This window comes from Aotus nancymaae, unplaced genomic scaffold, assembly GCF_030222135.1.
Source record: "Aotus nancymaae isolate 86718 unplaced genomic scaffold, 86718_ANA_hifiasm-v0.15.2.pri h1tg000043l, whole genome shotgun sequence".
In the NCBI taxonomy this organism is placed as follows: Eukaryota; Metazoa; Chordata; class Mammalia; order Primates; family Aotidae; genus Aotus; species Aotus nancymaae.
Genome location: NW_026988457.1, coordinates 16,606,830 through 16,625,541, shown reverse-complemented (window position 1 = coordinate 16,625,541; position 18,712 = coordinate 16,606,830). Strand labels below are relative to the sequence as shown.

The 18,712-nt window shown below is 59.8% G+C and overlaps 1 protein-coding gene across 1 annotated transcript; it reads left to right on the top strand.

Annotated features, from left to right (window-relative positions):
- The first annotated feature begins 1,144 nt into the window (after positions 1-1,144).
- On the top strand, positions 1,145-18,365 carry LOC135268791 (rho GTPase-activating protein 22-like). Its single transcript, XM_064361786.1, has 9 exons — positions 1,145-1,490; positions 5,048-5,255; positions 9,295-9,427; positions 10,211-10,284; positions 10,923-11,044; positions 13,032-13,899; positions 17,509-17,687; positions 17,807-18,081; positions 18,177-18,365. Exons 1-9 carry the CDS (start codon positions 1,145-1,147, stop codon positions 18,363-18,365), a joined length of 2,394 nt encoding a protein of 797 aa, XP_064217856.1.
- Positions 18,366-18,712: the final 347 nt, after the last annotated feature.

Sequence of the window (18,712 nt, the reverse complement as noted above, 5' to 3'; positions counted from 1 at the left end):
GTGGAGGCCAGGCCCAGAAGCCCCAGGACCTGGTGCCTTCCGCAGGAGGGCTGCAGGGAAGGAAGCCTCTTGGGAGGCCGAGCTGGAATGAGGCCTTCCCACAGCTCCTGACAGCTCCTTTCCATGGGTTCCCAGTGGCCAGCTGGGAATGTGGGGCCAGTCTGCGGCCTGGTGGTGCCTGGGGGCTGGGCCTCAGGGAAGTCTCACCTTCAAAGCACCCCCTAAAGACAGGTGTGATCATCCCATTTTATAGATTTCATAGATGCAGAAACTGAGCCCCAGGAGAGGGAGGCAACTCCGCTCCTCAGTGGGTTAGCCAGGATATGCAGCAGACCAATACTGGTGCAGATCCAGAATCTTTGTCTCTGTGACCTTTGGCCTTGAACATCATCTACTTGCCTGTGTCCCTACCCAAGCCCCACCATGCCCGGGCAGGGTGCTGCCAACCATGCCCCCTCACCCCTGCCCTCCAACCCCCATGATCCTCTGTCATGTGCCCTGCAACCCCGCCTGCCTGCCTGCCTCCTGCTCATCTTTAAGATGTTGATTTCAGACATCACCTCCTCCTGAACCTGTTCTCTCTAGAAGTGCCCAGGACCTTGTGGATGCCCCTTTCCTGGCTCTTCCAGCCCTGTTTTGGGAAAGTGGTCAGGAAGGCGCCATGGGGCAGCAGAGAGTTAGTGGTTGTGTTGGGGCTGGGAGCTGCCTGGATGTGCTGGCACTGTGTGAACAGCAGGCTGGCCCAGGCTCTGCACCCCTAGGGGCTGGAGGAGGGAGTGGGGCAGGGCCTTGCCTGCCTGCCAAGTTTAGGCTTTATCCTGAGAATGGTGTTAAAGGCAGCAGGGGAGGCCCCAGGGGGATTTATATGTTTATGGCCCTCGGGGCAGCTCTCTAATTCCTAAAGCAGGGCCAGGCACAAAGTACAGGGGTGATGGAAAGGTGGATAAACAGACCAACAGCAGGGGTCCTAGGGGCAGGAGATGGGACAGCAGGCAGGGCTGGAGTCAAGAGACGGCTCGGTGGAATTACCCATGCTCCACAGGCCTCCAGAGAGAATTTTGGAATTTTTCCCTGGAGTATCTTCCTTGACTGTGGCCTTCAGTCAGCTGTGAGCTGAGGGTGGAGCTGAAAGCTGTGAGTCGGGATGGGAGGCGGCCCTGGAGAGTGTGGTCCCCTCCTTCACTGGTTCTCTTTGGCCTCTGCTGCAAGCCCAGCATGTGACCCTGGGCAGGCCAGCAACCCGGCAGGGGGGAGTGTCCTCATGCTGTCTGGAGTAGCGGCAGTCAGGGCTGTGACGGTGGAGGGAAAGGTGAAGGGAGGGTCTGGGGCAGCTCACATAGGAGGACTTCTGAGTTTTCTTCTGAGGGCTGGTAAGAAATTTGCCCAGACTAAAGAGGAAAGCGGTACGAGGGAGAAGGCCCCGCCCACTCCAGCCCCACGAAGGCAGACGGATTCATGCCACTCAAGCAGTGGGCAGAGCTGGAGAAAAGGTGACATGTGTGTGTGTGTGCGGATGGAGGCAGGAGGCAGGCAGCAGGCACCAGGTGCACTGCCAGGCCAGCCCCTCCCCTCACGGGACTGTCTGCCTGTGGGCATTTCCTCCCGGGTGCCCTCTGCCTGCCCATTTGAGGTCCCAGCAGAGGCCTCTGGTCCCGAAAGGTGTGACTTCCCATTGCTACCTTTCCTACTTATCCTGGCCCCAGTGTCCTTGGGGCAAGTCTGTGCCCTAGAGGTCAAAGCAGAAGAGCTGAACGAATACCTGGCAAGACCACATGAGTGGAGCATGGGCTAGGTTGGAAGTGATAGGGGATGGTGGGGACTGCGGAGAACTGGCCGTGTGTGCGCTATCACAGATGCCACTGCGCTCTGCAACTGTTGCTTTTTTGGAACTCAGGCCTGGTGTCACCACGTCCGGATTTTTTAAGAGAAGCTGGGAATCCAGATTTATGTATAAAATCTCTTGATTGTAAATAACTAATTTAAAAATGGTTCAAACATCATACGAGCTACACAGGCACATCTGTGGACCTATGTGGCCCATTGTTGGGCATCAGTTGTTGAGCCCTGACTGAGGTGAGGGAGAGCAGGGGCTCAGTGTCCCTGGACCAGCCCAGGCCACACTTAGGCTGGTGAAAAGGCCAGGACACTGTCAGTGGTGAGCCCCAGAGCCTCCTCAGACTGGCTTCTCAGAGGTGCCCCTTGCAGCTAGCAGGCCAAGCTTGCAGCAGGGTCACCCCCTGTGCTCAAGGCTCATGAATGGCCCCTTGGGCCCCACTTATGGTCAGGGGCGACTGGTCTCGCCCACCGGGTCCCAGGCGGCAGCAGCTTTCCCTTCGTGTTAGTATTGTGACCTCTGCCTGTTGTCCCTCCACAGGACCCACGTTCTCAGGAACGGCTGGTGCTGAGTTGGGGGATGCCTCACATAGGTATCTCCAGACCAGCATGGGTGCCAAGCAGTCACGTGACCAAGTGCATTCTCTGTACCTGGAGCCAGACTGCCTGGGTTGGAACCTTGTCCCTGTCGTGTATGCTGAGTGAACTTGTGTACATTCTTAAGCCCCCATGCCTCTCAGTTCAAACACCCCACAAGCTGAACAGGCAAAAGTCAAGATAATGATGACGATGGTTACAGTGGTAGTGACAGTCCCTGAGTTATCAAGATGGGAAGGATTAAATGTGCTGATGGGTGTAAAATGCTCAGAACAGCACCTGGCAACACAGCACCGTGTGTAGCTACATTGGCACTCTCCTCACTCTCACACACCCCCCACCTGTGCATGCTCGTGCACACACAAGCCCACATGCATACATATGCACATACATTTGCAAGCCCACACCCAGCACATATGCACACATGTGCACATACAAACCCACACTACATGCACACATGCGCACACACACTTCTCGCTAAAGCATTGCTGGCATCCAGCAGGTGCAGCCCACATGGGCATGTTTTCTCAAAGGAAGAGTCTTTACCTTTTGGGTTTTATACACTTAGTTTTTGGGTCAAGCAGGGTGAGGAGGAGCATTTACTGTGTCCTGCTCTGTGCCAGGCACTGTATCAGGGACTGATGTATCTTATTCCAAAATAGCCCCTGTGTTGGGGAGCTAAGTAGGACAAATAGAGCCCCACTTTTAGCTGGCTCAGTGCCCACGTCCCTGGGAAGTCCCATGCCTGGACATGGAGCTTTGGCATCTTGCCCCTAGAACAGCCCACAAGCCACCCTGTTGGGAAGGTCTCTGCACAGGGGGTGTGAATAATGTCAGGCACTCCAAAGAGTCAAGAACTCAGCTTGAAAGCTTAGAGGCTGGCAGAAGTCTGTTTCTCCTGTTACTGTACCATGGTATAGACAGCTTTATGGCTCTCAACTCCTTCCTTTCTTTGCCTGGGCTGCCAGGAACCTCTTAGGCTAGTGATAAATTTAGCTTTCATAGATTTTCTCTGAAGTTCTCTGCCTCCTTCCCCTCTCCCTCTATTCCTCATCTGGTGTCTTGTCATGTATCATTTTAGATCATTCTCTCTCTGATTTCTTTTCTTTCTTTTTGCTAATGTTATTTAAGAGTAGCATGCAGAAAAGTATACAAGTCATAAGTATACAGTTCAGTGAACTTTCTCAAGTGGGACATAACTGGGTAAACTGTGCCGGGGGAGACACAGCCTTACCACAACCCCAGAAGCCTTTGAGCCCCTTCCAGTCACTGACCCACCAAGGTAACCGTGTCCTGGCCTAATAGCACAGATGAGTCTGGCCTATCTTTAACTTTACATAAATGGAGTCATGCAGTGTGCACTCTGGGGTTTGGCTTCTTTTGTTTCTGATGATGTTTTTTGTTTTCTAATTTTTTTAAATTTTCATAAAATACACCTAACATAAAACATCCTAACTTCATCATTTTTAAAACTCACAGTTCAGCAGCATTATGTTCATTCAAATTATTGTGCAACCACCAGCACTCTCCATCTCCAGAACACTTTCCATCTTGCAAAGCTGAGACTCTGCCCATTCAATTCTAACTTCCATCTCCCCTGCCCCCAGCCCCTTTAGCCGCCATTCTACTTTCTGTCTCTGTGAATTTGACTACTCCAGGCTCCACATGTAAGAGAAATCACACAGTATTTGTCCTTTTGTGAATGATTTACACATGATGTTCTCCAGGTCCACCCATGTCGTAGCATGTGTCTGAATTTCCCTCCTTTTTAAGGCCGAATCAGTTTCCACTGTATGCAAATACCATGTCTTGCTTCTCCATGTATTCACTGACAGACACATGGCTTGCTTCTGTGTTTCAGCTACTGTGAATAATGCCACTGTGAACCTGAGTGTGCAAGTATCTCTTTGAGACCTTACTTTTAATTATTTTAGGTATATACCCAGGGGAGGGATTACTGGTGATTCTAGTTTTAATTTTTTGAGGAACTGCCATACTGTTTTCCACAGCAACTGCCATCTCATCATCCTTCCAGCAGTGCACAAGGAAGGGTTTCTCCACCTCCTCGCCAACACTTGTGACTATCTGTTCTGTTGACAGTAGCCGTCCTAGTGAGGTGGGATCAGATAGTGGTTTGGATTTGTGTTTTCCTGATGATGATTGATGCTGAGTGATGACTGTGGTTTTCGTATTACTGTGTCTGTCTTGTCCGGTGAGCTGTGCCTCATTTATTCTCATTGCTGCACAGTGTTCCATGGTAAGAACAGAATACAGGAGATATACTGGTTCTGCTGTTGATGGACATTGGATGGCTTCTCATTTGGAATGGTGCAAAACCAATCAATGACATGCATAATGCAGCTCCCTGAGGGCCATTTGCTCCTGGCTTGCGCAAGCTCCAGGGGCCAGGTCACGCCACCAGCCCACTGCTCCCTCCTGCTGTCTGTCCACAGGCAGCCCAGGGCCCAGCCTTCTGGTGTGCGTCCTCCCAGTGTCTAATTTGTTTCCTGGGGAGGAGCCACTTTTAGCCCTAACAGTGCACCTGCCCTCCATCGTCCCAAGCACGAACCACTGAGCTGGGTGGTGGAGGGTGTGACTAGCTCCTCTCTGTGCTCAGGGATCTTTGGGCAGCGCCTGGAGGACACAGTCCACCACGAACGGAAGTATGGCCCCCGCCTGGCACCCCTGCTGGTGGAGCAGTGTGTGGACTTCATCCGGGAGCGCAGGCTCACTGAGGAGGGGCTGTTCCGCATGCCGGGCCAGGCCAACCTGGTGAGGGACCTGCAGGATTCCTTCGACTGTGGGGAGAAGCCACTGTTTGACAGGTGAGCTCATGATCAGGGGTGATGTAGAGCCACTTGTTCATTCCTCCTGCAGGGGCTCCTGCCCAGGACACCAGCTCTAGTGGCAGGGGTGGGCTGGTGACTGGATGGTGGGCCAGCCCTCCCAGTGGCAGAGTGTAGGGCACACCCTCACTCTGCCAGCCAGGGGTCCCCTCTCAGGATCTGTCTCTTGGCCATGCTTCCTCCGTTGACCTACCGCCAGGCTCTGTTGGTGGCAAGATGGCGTAGCAGCTCGGCTTCCTTCCTCTTGGGTTCCGGGGACAGGGGAGCAAGTCTTCTGCACCTGCCCTGGGACCATGTCCATCCTACCCATCATGGGGGCTTACCCAGGCCCTGGATCACCCTGGGTGGAGCCAACTATCCCCCAGCTCAGGACTGTTTGGGGACTCTGTTTCCCCTGACAGTGCGCCCACCCATCATGGGGCAGTTTTTCATAGAGTTCTTCCTGCATCAAGAAAACCTACCCTCCACGGGCTTCCACCGTGTCTTCTTGGATCTGCCCCAGGACCCACAGGCAGCCCTGGCCTCCCAGGGCTTCTCCTCTGGGGACAGAACACTCAGCCCCTCATCTTCTTCCCAGGCCCGTCACTGCGACCAGGGGAGGTGTCAGCTCCTCTCCTTAGATGGAGAGGACTGACCACTGTTCCCCAGAGATGCTCTGCCCAGGGAGGTACGGGGGATCCTTCATCCAGAGCTTTATGAAGCTCCATCCCAATGCTGAGTTCAGTGAGCTTGTGGTCCATTCTGAACCTCTGCCAGCCAGGCCTCTTCCATCCTGTCTTATGTGGCCTAGTATTAGGGTTGGAGATTGCTTCAAATAATGTCACCTGGGTAGAGCCTGGGAACCGGGACTTTTGGAAGCTCTCCAGGATCAGATGCTCTGCTGCCCTAGTGCCTGATGCTACCTGAGGGGCTTCTGCAGACCTCGACACTCCCCTACTCAAACTCTGCTGGGGCTCCCTGGAGTGGCGTAGGCCATCCAAGCCTCACCCACCCTGCCGGGTTTCCATCTGGGCACACCTGCTCTCCCAAGGTGTGATTCCTGGCGTGCTCAGCCTCCTTTCCCCACTTGGCCTGTCTGCTGAATTCCCCTGGAAAGGTAGCTGGTGCCCGCAGGGTGTGTTCCACGCAGACCTGACTCTCAGCCTCCCAGCAGCCTGGGGCAGCCTTCCCTGTGTCTTGGAGGTCCTCTCTGTCTGCCTTCTCCCTCTCTGTCTGCTTCTATGCTGTTTCTGGAATTGTCTCTGGAGGACCATCTCCATGGTGGACATGTTAGCCTTGTTCCTCCACCCCCATCTCTGCGTGACCCCATACTGCCATGGTGGCCCTGGGCTTTGGGTCCCTCTCCCTTTAGAAACTCCTCCTTGGGTATCTGAGGCCATCCTTCCCGCTTTCTGCCATTACCATGGCAGCTCCTCTGGCTCTGCATCTGTACCCACGGAGGGCCCCTCCCCACCATGTCCCCCAGCTGGAGGACCCCCTCCCTGCCCCCACCTCTCTGGCGGAGGGCCCCCTTCCCACCCACCCCCAACAGAGGAGCCCCTCCTCACCCACTTCCGACAGAGGCTCTTGGGAGGGAGCTCCCTCCCCCAGGCCATAGCCTGCCTGCTTACTGGGGTGTTGGCTTCTATCCTGCACCTTCTCCACAAAGCCCCCTCCTCACTTTCCTGCTCATCTCTATAAGAAGGTACTCTTTAGCCCCAGGTCCTGGGCTTGTCTCCAGTTAAAGCTTTACCAGGCCTGGAAGCCTCAGTGCCTGGAGCTGCCCCATACCTGTCCCTTCCCTGCCCCATACCTGTCCCTTCCTGCACACTGGGCTGTCCGTCTCGCAGGCTGCCACCTGCTGCTGAGTGCTGAGGACAGCCTCCTCTGTGCCGGAGCCTGGGGCTGCATGGACTCCTGGCTGCCAGGCTCTTCTAACACCCTCAGCTGCTATCCTTTCTGGATGGATGCTGGTGTTAAATGTGGGCAGGAGGGGGTCCCTGAGAAGGGAGAGGTGATGAGGAACCTGCAGATGGAGGGTTGCCTCAGTGCGGGCTGCCCTGACCACCAGGGCCAGTTTGCCCCCAGGGCACGCACTTCATCTGCTGACCAACTGCTGCCCTCTCTGCCTCACAACCCCCACCTCTGCCTGCAGTAGTGTCAATGCGTGCTGGGAGGGCCACAGGCTGTGCGGGGGCACCCACAGGGCCACAGGCTGTGCAGAGTTCTCCTTGGGTGCTTGTTAGAGGAGGGAAGGGGACAGCAGTTTACGGAAAAGTCTCAAGAAAAGACCTGGAAACAGCTGTTAAAAGTACTGCAATGGGGAAGGAGGAAGAGGGGAGGGAGGGAGGGGCATGGAAAGGAAGTAAGAGTTTGGTGATGATCGGATGGGAGGCTGGACAGGGCTGAACAGCAAGACCTTGCGGGGCAGGGATGCAACTCGGGAGGTCTGCAGAGGAGGGGCAGCTCTCTCCACTTGCCCAGGGCAGAAGCTCTCCCATCCCTCCAGTTGCAGAAAAGGGGAAGACGTGGGCTGGCTCCCAGCCACACTTCCCTGCCTCCTGACCCTCCCCCAATCTCTCTTGCTCTACTCAGGCTGCCATTGAAGGCATGGGGCCCCAGTGGAGAAGGGGCTGCTGGGCTCAAGCCTGGGTACCCAGGGCAGTTGGCCAGGAACGTGGCCCGGGAGAAGGCCACCGAGCGTGTGGCAGCAGCAAGCCTGGCTGGAGAGGGAAGCAGGGGTGGAGTGGGGGCTGCCCGGACCCAGCCAGACCAAGAGCCACTGAGCCTCAGGCAACGAGGGGCCCCAGGTGTATTTGGGATGCATATGGACACATGGAACACCAGAATTCCAAATATGAGGGCCAGAAGGCACTTATCTGAGTGAGCCCAGCCTGGGATTCAGCCAGGGCCAGGTGATAGCATAAAGGCACAGCCACAGTCTCCTGGCCCTGGGCTCATCTTTCCTGCTGGAAATACAGTCCAGGGCTTAAGTCCAGGGCCCTAGGCAAGTAGATGAACTAGCTGGGGCCTGTATACTGCTTGGAATGCAAGCTCTGAGGAGATACCAAGGCTCTTGTATAGGACCTCGACTGCAGACCCCACATGGGACCCAGGAAAGGACTGTGCCAGGCCTAGTGCCACCACCACCCACAGCTGGTCTACTTCAGCCTTGGCACCTCCGAGCCAGAGCAGGAGACTGAGGCCTGGAGTGGACTCTTGGGGCACTGGAGAGGGGGTAATGAGCTTAGAAGGCTAGGTGTCCCCACTGTGGACAGGAAGAGAGGAAAGGGCCTGACCTCTGACCTGCTCCTGCTGTTGGTCCCTGGATAACTGCTCCCTGACAAGAAGCCAGCAGCCCTGCTTGGTGGGAGCTTTGATGCAGCTCCGCCCACTCCAGCCAAGGTCAAGTACAGCAGGGTGGGCAAGCTTGGGCTGGGGCTGGCAGCACCTACAGAGGGCCTGCGAGACAGCTATTCCTACTGGAGAGCTGGCGGCTCCCAGGCTCCCACATCGTCCTGCAGGAGACCTTGGGATGGCCACCAGGCCTGTAGAAGGGGCCCCCAGCCTGTGTCCCAAGGCCCTCCCCTGTGCAACCTGACCTACGTCACACTTGATTCCTCTGGTCCAGGGCAGTTGCTAGGGTGGAGCAGCTGTGCTTTGCAGGGCCCTGTGGCTTTGCAGCCCCTGGAGTCCCATGCAGTCTGTGCAGGACAGGAGCAGGTCCTGGACGGACTGACACAGACATGAAACTCAGGGGTTCTGAATGGGTGTCTGGGCATGGTGGGTTGTCCCTGAGCTGGAACTCCTGGCCATGGATCCTTAGTTGCCCCTCCCCCAGCTCTATCTACTGCTCCCAGAAGGAGCATGGGCCTTTCCTTCACCAGGGCAGCTGACCGCAGATGCAGCCTCAGTGTGCCTAAGCATGCACCTGAGACCGAGGCTGCCCCTTGGCAACGAGGGGGTGCCAGTCACTCCTGAGATTTCCTGCCATCTCAGGCCTCACACACTTGTCCTCTTCTTCCCCCCAACTCCCCAGCACAACAGACGTGCACACGGTGGCCTCCCTGCTGAAGCTGTACCTGCGGGAGCTCCCCGAGCCCGTGGTCCCCTTCGCCAGGTACGAGGACTTCCTCAGCTGCGCCCAGCTGCTCACCAAGGACGAGGGGGAGGTCAGTGGCTCCTAGGGATAGGTCCTGGGAGATGGGCTGGCTGGGTGGCAGCCTGTAGAGTCAGGACACAGACTCTAATTTTCATGAATTTTCATGGTCCATGGATCCTGTGGAGGCCTGCTTTGTGTGGGGGGTGTGGTGGGGGCCTGGAGCATCCTGCTTGGGTTGGGGAGGGGCCAGGGCATCCTGCTGTCTGTCTGGAGCCATACCTGTATGCTGCCCAGGTCCCGGGGTGCCCAGCTCTGGCCGCTCACACTCCCCACACTCAGGCCACTCAGGCCTGTCATGGGCTCAGAAACAGGGAGATCTTTTATTTATGTCTCGTTTCCTTCCCAAAAGAATTTGAACTAGCTCCCAAGACAGATGGGCCAGCCCCCCTGTCCCCGCCCCTGCAGGTGCTAGTCTGCAGCCCCAGGTGGCTCAGGGCCAGCTAAGGACTGTTCACCTCCCCGAGGCCATGTGGGAGATGAGGGCTCATTATCTGGCAAATATTTGTGTCTTGATAAGTGAGCTGAGTGCTGGCCCTGACATTCCTCCACAGCGGCCAGCATAGGCTCACCCCTCACACCAGCTCCTTGGAAGCAAGTTAGCTTCCCAGGAGGTCACAGCTGGGCCCTGGCCACTCCTTGAGGGGAGGGGGAGGTGGTGGAGCCCTCTGGTTCACTTGGGCTGGGTCACCGTAGCCCCCACCTCCCTTCTCCTTGCTTACACCTCCTCGAAGTCAGAGAAGGCCCAGGGCCTCATTCCTGGTGTTTGTTTGAAATTCTGTTCTTCATTCCTAAGGGCACTCTGGAGTTGGCTAAACAAGTGAGCAACCTTCCTCAGGCCAATTACAACCTGCTCAGATACATCTGCAAGTAAGTGGCGTGGCAGGAGGGAACCAGGCTTTCCTGCACTGGCTCTGCGATCATCCCCCAACCCCACTGTGAGACACACAACTCTTCCTTGTTGGGGGGGCCCTCCCCCACCCCAGCTGCAGAGCCACACCTAGTGTGGATGCAGCAGGGAGTGGAAAAGCGCAGACCCTGAGCAGGTGGTTTTAAACAGTCCTGGGTAGATAATTCCAGAAGGGACATACCCTCTGTCCCTCCTGGGTGCCTCTCACCATCCTGTTCCCCCAGCCATCTGCCTCTTGACCCCAACCCTTCATGTATCCCTATCCTGGACCCTGAGAAGGGGCATGTAGGGCTGGTGCTGACTAGGGTCTGGGAATTCCCAGAATCTGCACCCACTGCAGTGTGGAGAGTCATGTGTCCTCCTTCCACACAAATAGCGGTGGGCCCTTGTCCCAGTGACCTTTGCTTCTGATGGCCCTCTCGGGCCCCGGGGGAAACCTGCCCTTATCGAGCCTGGCAGAGAGGCAGGCTGCACCCAGTGGGCAAAAGCCTGCAGGTAGCAAGGCTCAGCAGGGGTGGGGCGGGGCGTCCCGGCTGCTCCCAGGAGACTGGGCGTCAGAACTTGCTTCTTTGATGACTGCTGCTTCCTTACTTTGCAGGTTTCTGGATGAAGTTCAAGCGTACTCAAATGTCAACAAGATGAGTGTCCAGAACCTGGCGACCGTCTTTGGACCTAACATTCTGCAGCCACAGGTTGAGGACCCAATAACCATCATGGAAGGTAAGGGGGAGGTGTACCTGGTGTCCCTGGGTGCTGCTGGGTCTGGGCTCATCTTGGTCTGGGGCAAGTCCTTGGAACCAGGTCAGCCCAGGGCCAGGCCAGCAGGAGGGGTGGCTCAGACAGCACATCTCCATCTCTGGGGACTTGGCAGGAGCCTCTGCAGACCTCACCCGGCCACCCTCATAAGGTCCAGCTGTAAGACAAAAAGGAATTTTGCAGCAGCAGGTCACCGGGTATAATTAGAATGGCCAGGGGTTTCTGTGGATAGAAGAGGCTGGAGGGATGGGACAGGCCAGCATTCTTGCACTTGAACACATACAGACATGTTTGCTTTCCTTTTATAATCACGCAATTGTCATAGGTTCCTAGATGTCGGCTTTGCAAACCCTGGAGAATTTCTCTATGATAAGTAACAATAAGTGATTAAAAATAGCAGCAACAGCAGCTGCTTTCAGTAAGCTTCTACTAAGTGCTTTGTTGGCATCTCCTCATTTCACGCTTTACAACCAGCCTGGGATGTGGTAATCGGCCCCAACTTTACAGATGAGGAAACTGAGGCCAGGAGAGGTGAGGACACTCACCAGAGGCCAGTCAGCTAGACTTAGCAAAGGGCACAGATGTAGGCTGCCATGGAAAAGAGAGCACACCTCATAGGGCCCATGGAACACTGTCCCCTGTGGAGGATGCAGAGAGACGTGCTGTTCAGACAGGAAGCTCACAGCTGAGGCTGTTCTGGCCCCTATCCCATGTCCAAGGACATGATGGGGTGCTTTTACTAAGTCCTGTCTTTGACCTGCCCTGGCTGGGTCTCCCACCCTAGGACCCCACCAGGCCAGGAAAACACAAGCTCTCCCCTGCTTGGTGGTAATAGATGCTCAAGGGGGAGGCCTGCCCTGCCTGCTTCATGGAATTCCTGCATCACCTAAGTTCTTGGCCTCAGAATTCTTTCCTTGACTTCTTCCAGGATTCCTAGTCAACTTCAATGGGAGAGTCCACCCTGGCACTCAGCCATTCCTCCCACCCAGGGGACCTCCTAGCATCTGGTCTTTGTGGTGAGGGTGTTGGGAGGGAATGAGGCAGCTGGGTAGATACTATGGTCCTTCCTGCACTGCCCACCTCCACTGCAGGCCCCCACCCCACCACCACAAGAACCGAGTCCCCAGGACTGGGGGCTGCATCGCAGGGGCCTTGGCCTAGAGATGGGGGATTGTGTGTGTGAGAGATTCTATGTGTGTGGGATTCTAGGCAGTGGGCAGGGTGCACTTTGGGGAGGCTAGGGAGGGTGTGTTGTGTATGTGTGTGTGGGATTTTGGGGAGTAGGCATTGTATGTGTGATTGTGTGTTGGGGGCATTTGGGGAGGCTGGGTGGGTGCATTGTTTGCGCAATTGTATGTGTGTGTGTGACTTTGGGGGTGGGTGGGGTGCACTGTATGTGTGATTGTTGGGGGAGGGATTTTTGGGGGTGGGTGGGTACACTGTGTGTGCAATGGTATGTGTGCCCCACACAGGAAAGGCTCTATTCCCTGTCCCAGAGCCCTGTGCTCCCAGAGTGTGGACATTCAGGCATGGCGGTTGTCAGCAGTATGGGGGCCTGGGGGGCGGGAGTGGTAACATGGGGCAGCCGAGAGAGCTCTGGCATCTCAACTCCCAGTTTCCAGTTCCAACCTGCCACCTGCTCATCCTGAAGCCCTGGGCCCTGCCCCCTCACCCCACCCCAGCTGGAGGGCGTGGGCGCGGGCACAGTGTTTCCTCCCTGCTTGCAGCACTGTGCCTGAGGAAGGTGGTTCTGTAGCCCCATCCTGCTGTCCTGCCTGGAGTTGGAGGGTGCGTGGTCCTTTCCTCTGGGCGGATGAAGGCTCCTTTGAGGGGCAGCCTGGCTCTGGGAACAGGACGAGCTCCCACAAAGCTGCAGCTTCCCCATGACTGGCAGAGCGACCCTGGGCCGGGCCGCTGGCAGCAAGGCCTCTCTCCGCCTCTCTTCCCGCAGGCACTTCCCTCATCCAGCACCTGATGACCGTCCTCATCCGCAAACACAGCCAGCTCTTCATGGCGCCCACCCCGGAAGGGCCCACCTCCCCGCGTGGAGGCCAGCAGTGCGCAGTGGGGTGGGGCTCCGAGGAGGTCACCAGGGACAGCCAGGGAGAGCCCGGTGGCCCCGGCCTGCCCACGCACAGGACCTCTTCCCTGGATGGGGCGGCCGTGGCGGTGCTCTCCAGAACCGCCCCCACGGGGCCGGGGAGCCGGTGCAGCCCTGGGAAGAAGGTACAGACCCTGCCCAGTTGGAAGTCCTCATTCCAGCAGCCAGGGTCCCGGTCCGGAAGCCCGAAGGGGGGCGGCTCGTCCCTGGAGGTGCCCATCATCTCCTCTGGCGGGAACTGGCTCATGAACGGGCTGTCCTCCCTGCGCGGCCACCGCCGAGCCTCGTCGGGAGACCGGCTCAAGGACTCGGGCTCTGTGCAGAGACTCTCCACCTACGACAATGTGCCCCCTGCGGGCCTGGTTCCTGGCATGCCCAGCGTGGCCAGCATGACGTGGTCGGGGGCCTCGTCCAGCGAGTCGTCGGCGGGGGGCTCGCTCAGCAGCTGCACGGCCTGCCGCGCCAGCGACTCCTCCCGCAGCTCCTTGCACACCGAATGGGCCCTGGAGGCCTCTCCACTCCCCAGCAGCAGCGAGGACCCCAAGTCCCTGGACCTGGGCCACAGCCTGGACGAGGCGGGGACGGGTGCCAGCAACAGCGAGCCGGGCAGCCCCACTCGGGAGCATGCGCGCCGCTCCGAGGCCCTGCAGGGGCTGATCGCAGAGCTCAGGGCCGAGCTGTGCCACCAGCGGACTGAGTACGAGAGGAGTGTGAAAAGGTAACTTGCTGCCACGTGGAGCTTCTTCTGACCGGGTGGAGCCTGCCGGAGAGCTGTGTTCTTGGCATGTGGTCGTCAGCCCCTGACCTCCCAGCCGCTGGCCCTGGAAGCCAGCCTCAGAGAGGGGAATCCTAGCTCTGGGAAAGCCCTGGGGCTGGCAGGCTTGGCACGCAGTCAGCGACAAGGGTAGGTGCTGGGTGCCTGGGTCTCTGGACAAGGGTAGGTGCCAGGGTCCTGGGTCTCTTGACAGGGTAAGTGTTGGGGGCCTGGGTCTCTGGACAGGGGTAGGTGCAAGGGGGCCCGGGTTTCTGGACAGGGGTAGGTGCCAGGGGGCCTGGGTCTCTGGACAGGTTTAGGTGTTGGGGGGCTTGGGCCTGTGTAGGTGCTGGGGTCCAGGGCCTCTGGACAGGGGCAGGTGCTGGGGGACTGGGTCTCTGGACAGGGGAAGATGCCGGGGGCCTGGGTCTCTGAAAGGGGGTAGGTGCCAGGGGGACTGGGTCTCTGGACAGGGGTAGGTGGCGGGGTCCAGGGCCTCTGGACAGGGGTAGGTGCCGGGGGCCTGGGTCTCTGGACAGGGGTAGGTGCCGGGGGGCCCGAGTCTCTGGACTGGGGTAGGTGCCACGTGGCCTGGGTCTCTGGACAGGTGTAAGTGCCGGGGGGCCTGGGTCTCTGGACACGGGTAGGTGCCGGGGTCCAGGGCCTCTGGATAGGGTGGGTGCCGGGGGCTGGGTCTGTGGACAGGGGTAGGTGCCAAATGACACGTACACCTACCCCTGTCTAGGACCCCGCACCTACCCCTGTCCAGAGACCCAGGCCCCTGACACCTACCCCGTCCAGAGACCCAGGACCCCTGGCACATATAGTTGTCCAGACACCCAGGCCCCCGGCACCTACCCCTGTCCAGAGGCCATGGACCCCGGCACCTATACCTGTCCAGAGGCCCAGGGCCCCCGGAAGCTACTCCCGTGCAGAGACCCAGGCCCCCCAGCACCTACCCCGTCGAGAGGCCCTGGACCCCGGCAGCTACCCCCATTCAGAGACTCAGGCACCTGGCCCTGTCCAGAGATCCAGACCCCCTGGCACCTGCCCCTGTCCAGAGGCCCTGGACCTCGGCACCTACCCAGGCCCAGGCCCCCCGGCACCTACCCCTGTGCAGAGACCCAGGCCCCCCGACACCTACCCCTGTCCAGAGACCCAGGACCCTGGCACCTACCCCTGTCCAGAGACCCAGGCACCCTGGCACCTAACCCTGTCCAGAGACCCAGGACCCTGGCACCTACACCTGTCCAGAGACCCAGGACCCCTGGCACCTACCCCTGACCAGACACCCAGACCCCCGGCACCTACCCCTGTCCACAGACCCAGGCCTCACGGCATCTCCCCCTGTCCAGAGACCCAGGCGCCCTGGCACCTGCCCCTGTCCAGAGACCCAGGGCCCCTGGCACCTAACCCTGTCCAGAGGCCCTCGACCCCGGCACCTGCCCCTGTCCAGAGACCCAGGACCCCGGCACCTACCGTTGTCCAGAGACCCAGGCCCCCGGCACCTACCCCTGTCCAGAGGCTCTGGATCCCGGCACCTACCCAGGCCCAGGCCCCCCAGCACCTACCCCTGTCCAGAGAGCCAGGCCCCCGGCACGTACCCCTGTCCAGAAACACAGGCCCCCCAGCACCTACACCTGTCCAGAGACTGAGGCCCACCGGCAACTACTCATGTCCAGAGACCCAGGCCCCGGTTACCTTCCCTTGTCCAGAAGCCCTGGACCGAGGAACCTACCCCCATTCAGACACCCAGGCCCGCAGCACCTGACCCTGTCCAGAGACAGAGGGCCCCCGGCACCTGCCCCTGTCCAGAGGCCCTGAACCCCAGCACCTACCTAGGCGCAGGCCCCAAGCATCTACCCCTGTCCAGAGATTCAGGCCCCCTGGCACCTAGTCCTGTCCAGAGACCCACACCCCACGGCCCATGCCCCTGTCCAGAGGCCCTGGACCCCGGCACCTACCTAGGCACAGGCCCCCAGCATCTACCCCTGTCCAGAAATTCAGGCCCCCCGCCACCTAGTCCTGTCCAGAGACCCACGCTCCACGGCCCCTGCCCCTGTCCAGAGGCCCTGGACCCCGACACCTACCCCTGTCCAGAGACCCAGGCCCCCCGGCACCTACCCCTGTCCAGAGACCCAGGCTCCTGGGCACCTACCCAGGCTCCTGGGCACCTACCCAGGCCAAGGCCCCAGGCACCTACCCTTGTCCAGAGACCCAGGTAACCTGGCAATTACCCCTGTCCAGAGATGCAGGACCCCCAGCACCTGCCCCTGTCCAGAGGCCCTGGACCCTAGCATCTACCAGGCCCAGGCCCCCCAGCACATACCCCTGTCCGGAGACCCAGGCCCCCCGGCACCGAGCCCTGTCCAGAGACCCAGGCTGCCGCCACCTACCCTGTCCAGAGGTCCTGGATCCCAGCACCTACCCAGGCCCAGGCCCCCCGGCACCTACCCCTGTCCAGAGACCCAGGCGCCCCGGCACCTGCCCCTGTCCAGATACCCAGGCCCCCCGGCACCTGACCTTGTCCTGAGGCCCTGGACCCTGGCACCTACCCCTGTCTGGAGACCCAGGCCCCCCGGCACCTACCCCTGTCCGGAGACCTAGGCCCCCGGCACCTACCCCTGTCCGGAGACCCAGGACCCCCGGCACCTATGCCGTCCAGAGACCGAGGACCCCCAGCACATACCCCTGTCCAGAGACCCTGGACCCCGGCACCTACCCCCATCCAGAGACCCAGGCCCCCTGGGACCTGCCGCTGTCCAGCGGCCCTGTACCCCAGCACCTACCCAGGTCCTGTCCCCCCGGCACCTACTCCTGTCCAGAGACCCAGGACCCTGGCACCTACCCCTATTCAAAGACCCAGGACCCCTGGCATCTACCCTGTCCAGAGACCCTGGACCCCGGCACCTACACTGTCCAGAGACCCAGGCCCCCCGGCACCTACCCCCGTTCAGAGACCTAGGCCCCCGGCACCTGCCCCTTTCGGAGACCCATGCCCCCCGGCACCTACCGATTTGCAGCGACCCAGACCCCCCCGGCACCTGCCCTTGTCGAGAGGCCCAGGACCCCGGCACCTACCCACGCCGATGCCCCTGGCACCTACCCCTGTCCAGAAACCCAGGCCCCTGGCACCTACCCCTGTCGACAGACCCAGTCCCCTGGCACCTACCCTGTCCAGAGACCCAGGACCCCAGCACCTACCCCTGTCCAGAGACGCAGGCCCCCGGCACCTACCCCATCCAGAGTCCCGGGACCCCGCACCTACCCCTGTCCAGAGACCCATGTCCCCCAACACCTATCCCTGTCCAGAGGCCCAGGTCCCCCAACACCTACCCTTGTCCAGAACCCCGCACCTACCCCTGTCCAGAGACCCAGGCCCCCGCGGCACTTACCCCTGTACAGAGACCCAGGCCCCCGGCACCTACCCCGTGCAGAGACCCAGGGCCCCTGGCACCTACCCCTTTCCAGACACCCAGGCCCCCGGTACCTACTCCTGACCAGAGGCCCTGGACCCTGGCATCTATCCCTGTCCATAAACACAGGCTCCCTGGCACCTACCCCTGTCCATAGACCCAGGTCCCCTGCCCCTACCCCTGTCCAGAGATTCAGGTCCCACGGCACCTACCCCTGTCCAGAGACCGAGGCCCCCAGCACCTACACCATCCAGACGCACTGGACCCCCGCACTTGCCCCTATCCAGAGACCCAGGCCTCCGGCACCTACCCCTGTCCAGAGACCCAGGTCCACTGGCACCTACCCCTGTCCAGAGACCTAAGCCCCCCCGGCACCTACCCCTGACCAGAGACCCAGGGATCCAGCACCTACCCCTGTCCAGAGACCCAGGCCCCTGGCACATACCCCTCTCCAGAGGCCCTGGACCCCGGCACCTATGCCCGTTCAGAGTCCCAGGCGCCCGGGCATCTACCGCTGTCCAGAGGCCCAGGACCCCAGCACCTACGCCTGTCCAGAGACTCAGGACCCCTGGCACCTACCCCTGTCAAGAGACCCAAGCCCCGGCACCTACCCCTGTACAGAGACCCAGGACCCCTGGCACCTGCCGCTGTTCAGAGACGCATGCCCTCCGGCACCTTCCGCTGTCCAGAGGCCGTGGACCCCGGCACCAACCGCTGTCCAGAGATCCAGGCCCCCGGCACCTGCCCTTGTCCAGAGACCCAGGCCACCTGGCACTTAACCCTGTCCAGAGACCCAGGCTCCACCGCATCTGCCCCTGTCAACAGACCCAGGCCCCTCGGCACCTGCCCCCGTCCAAAGGCCCTGGACAACGGCACCTGCCCGTGTCCAGAGAACCAGGCCCCCCAGCACCTACCTCTGTCCAGAGACCCAGGCAACCCGGCAGCTACCACTCTCCAGAGACCCAGGCCTCTGGCACCTACCCCTGTGCAGAGGCCCTGGACCTCGGCATCTAATACCGTCCAGAGACCCAGGCCCGCAGCACCTGCCCATGTCCAGAGACCCAGGCCTCCGGCACCTACCCCTGTCCAGAGACTCAGGACCCCCGGTACCTGCCCCTGTCCAGAGACCCAAACCCCCTGCACCTGCCTCTGTCCAGAGGCCCAGAACCCCACACCTACCCCTGTTCAGAGACCCTGGTCCCCCAACACCCACCCCTATCCAGAGGCTCAGTTACACCAACACTTATCCGTGTCCAGAGACCCAGGCCCCCCGCCACCTACTCTTGTCTAGAGACCCAGACACCTGACACCTACCTCATCCAGAGACCCAGGACCCCTGGCATGTACACCTGTCCAGACAC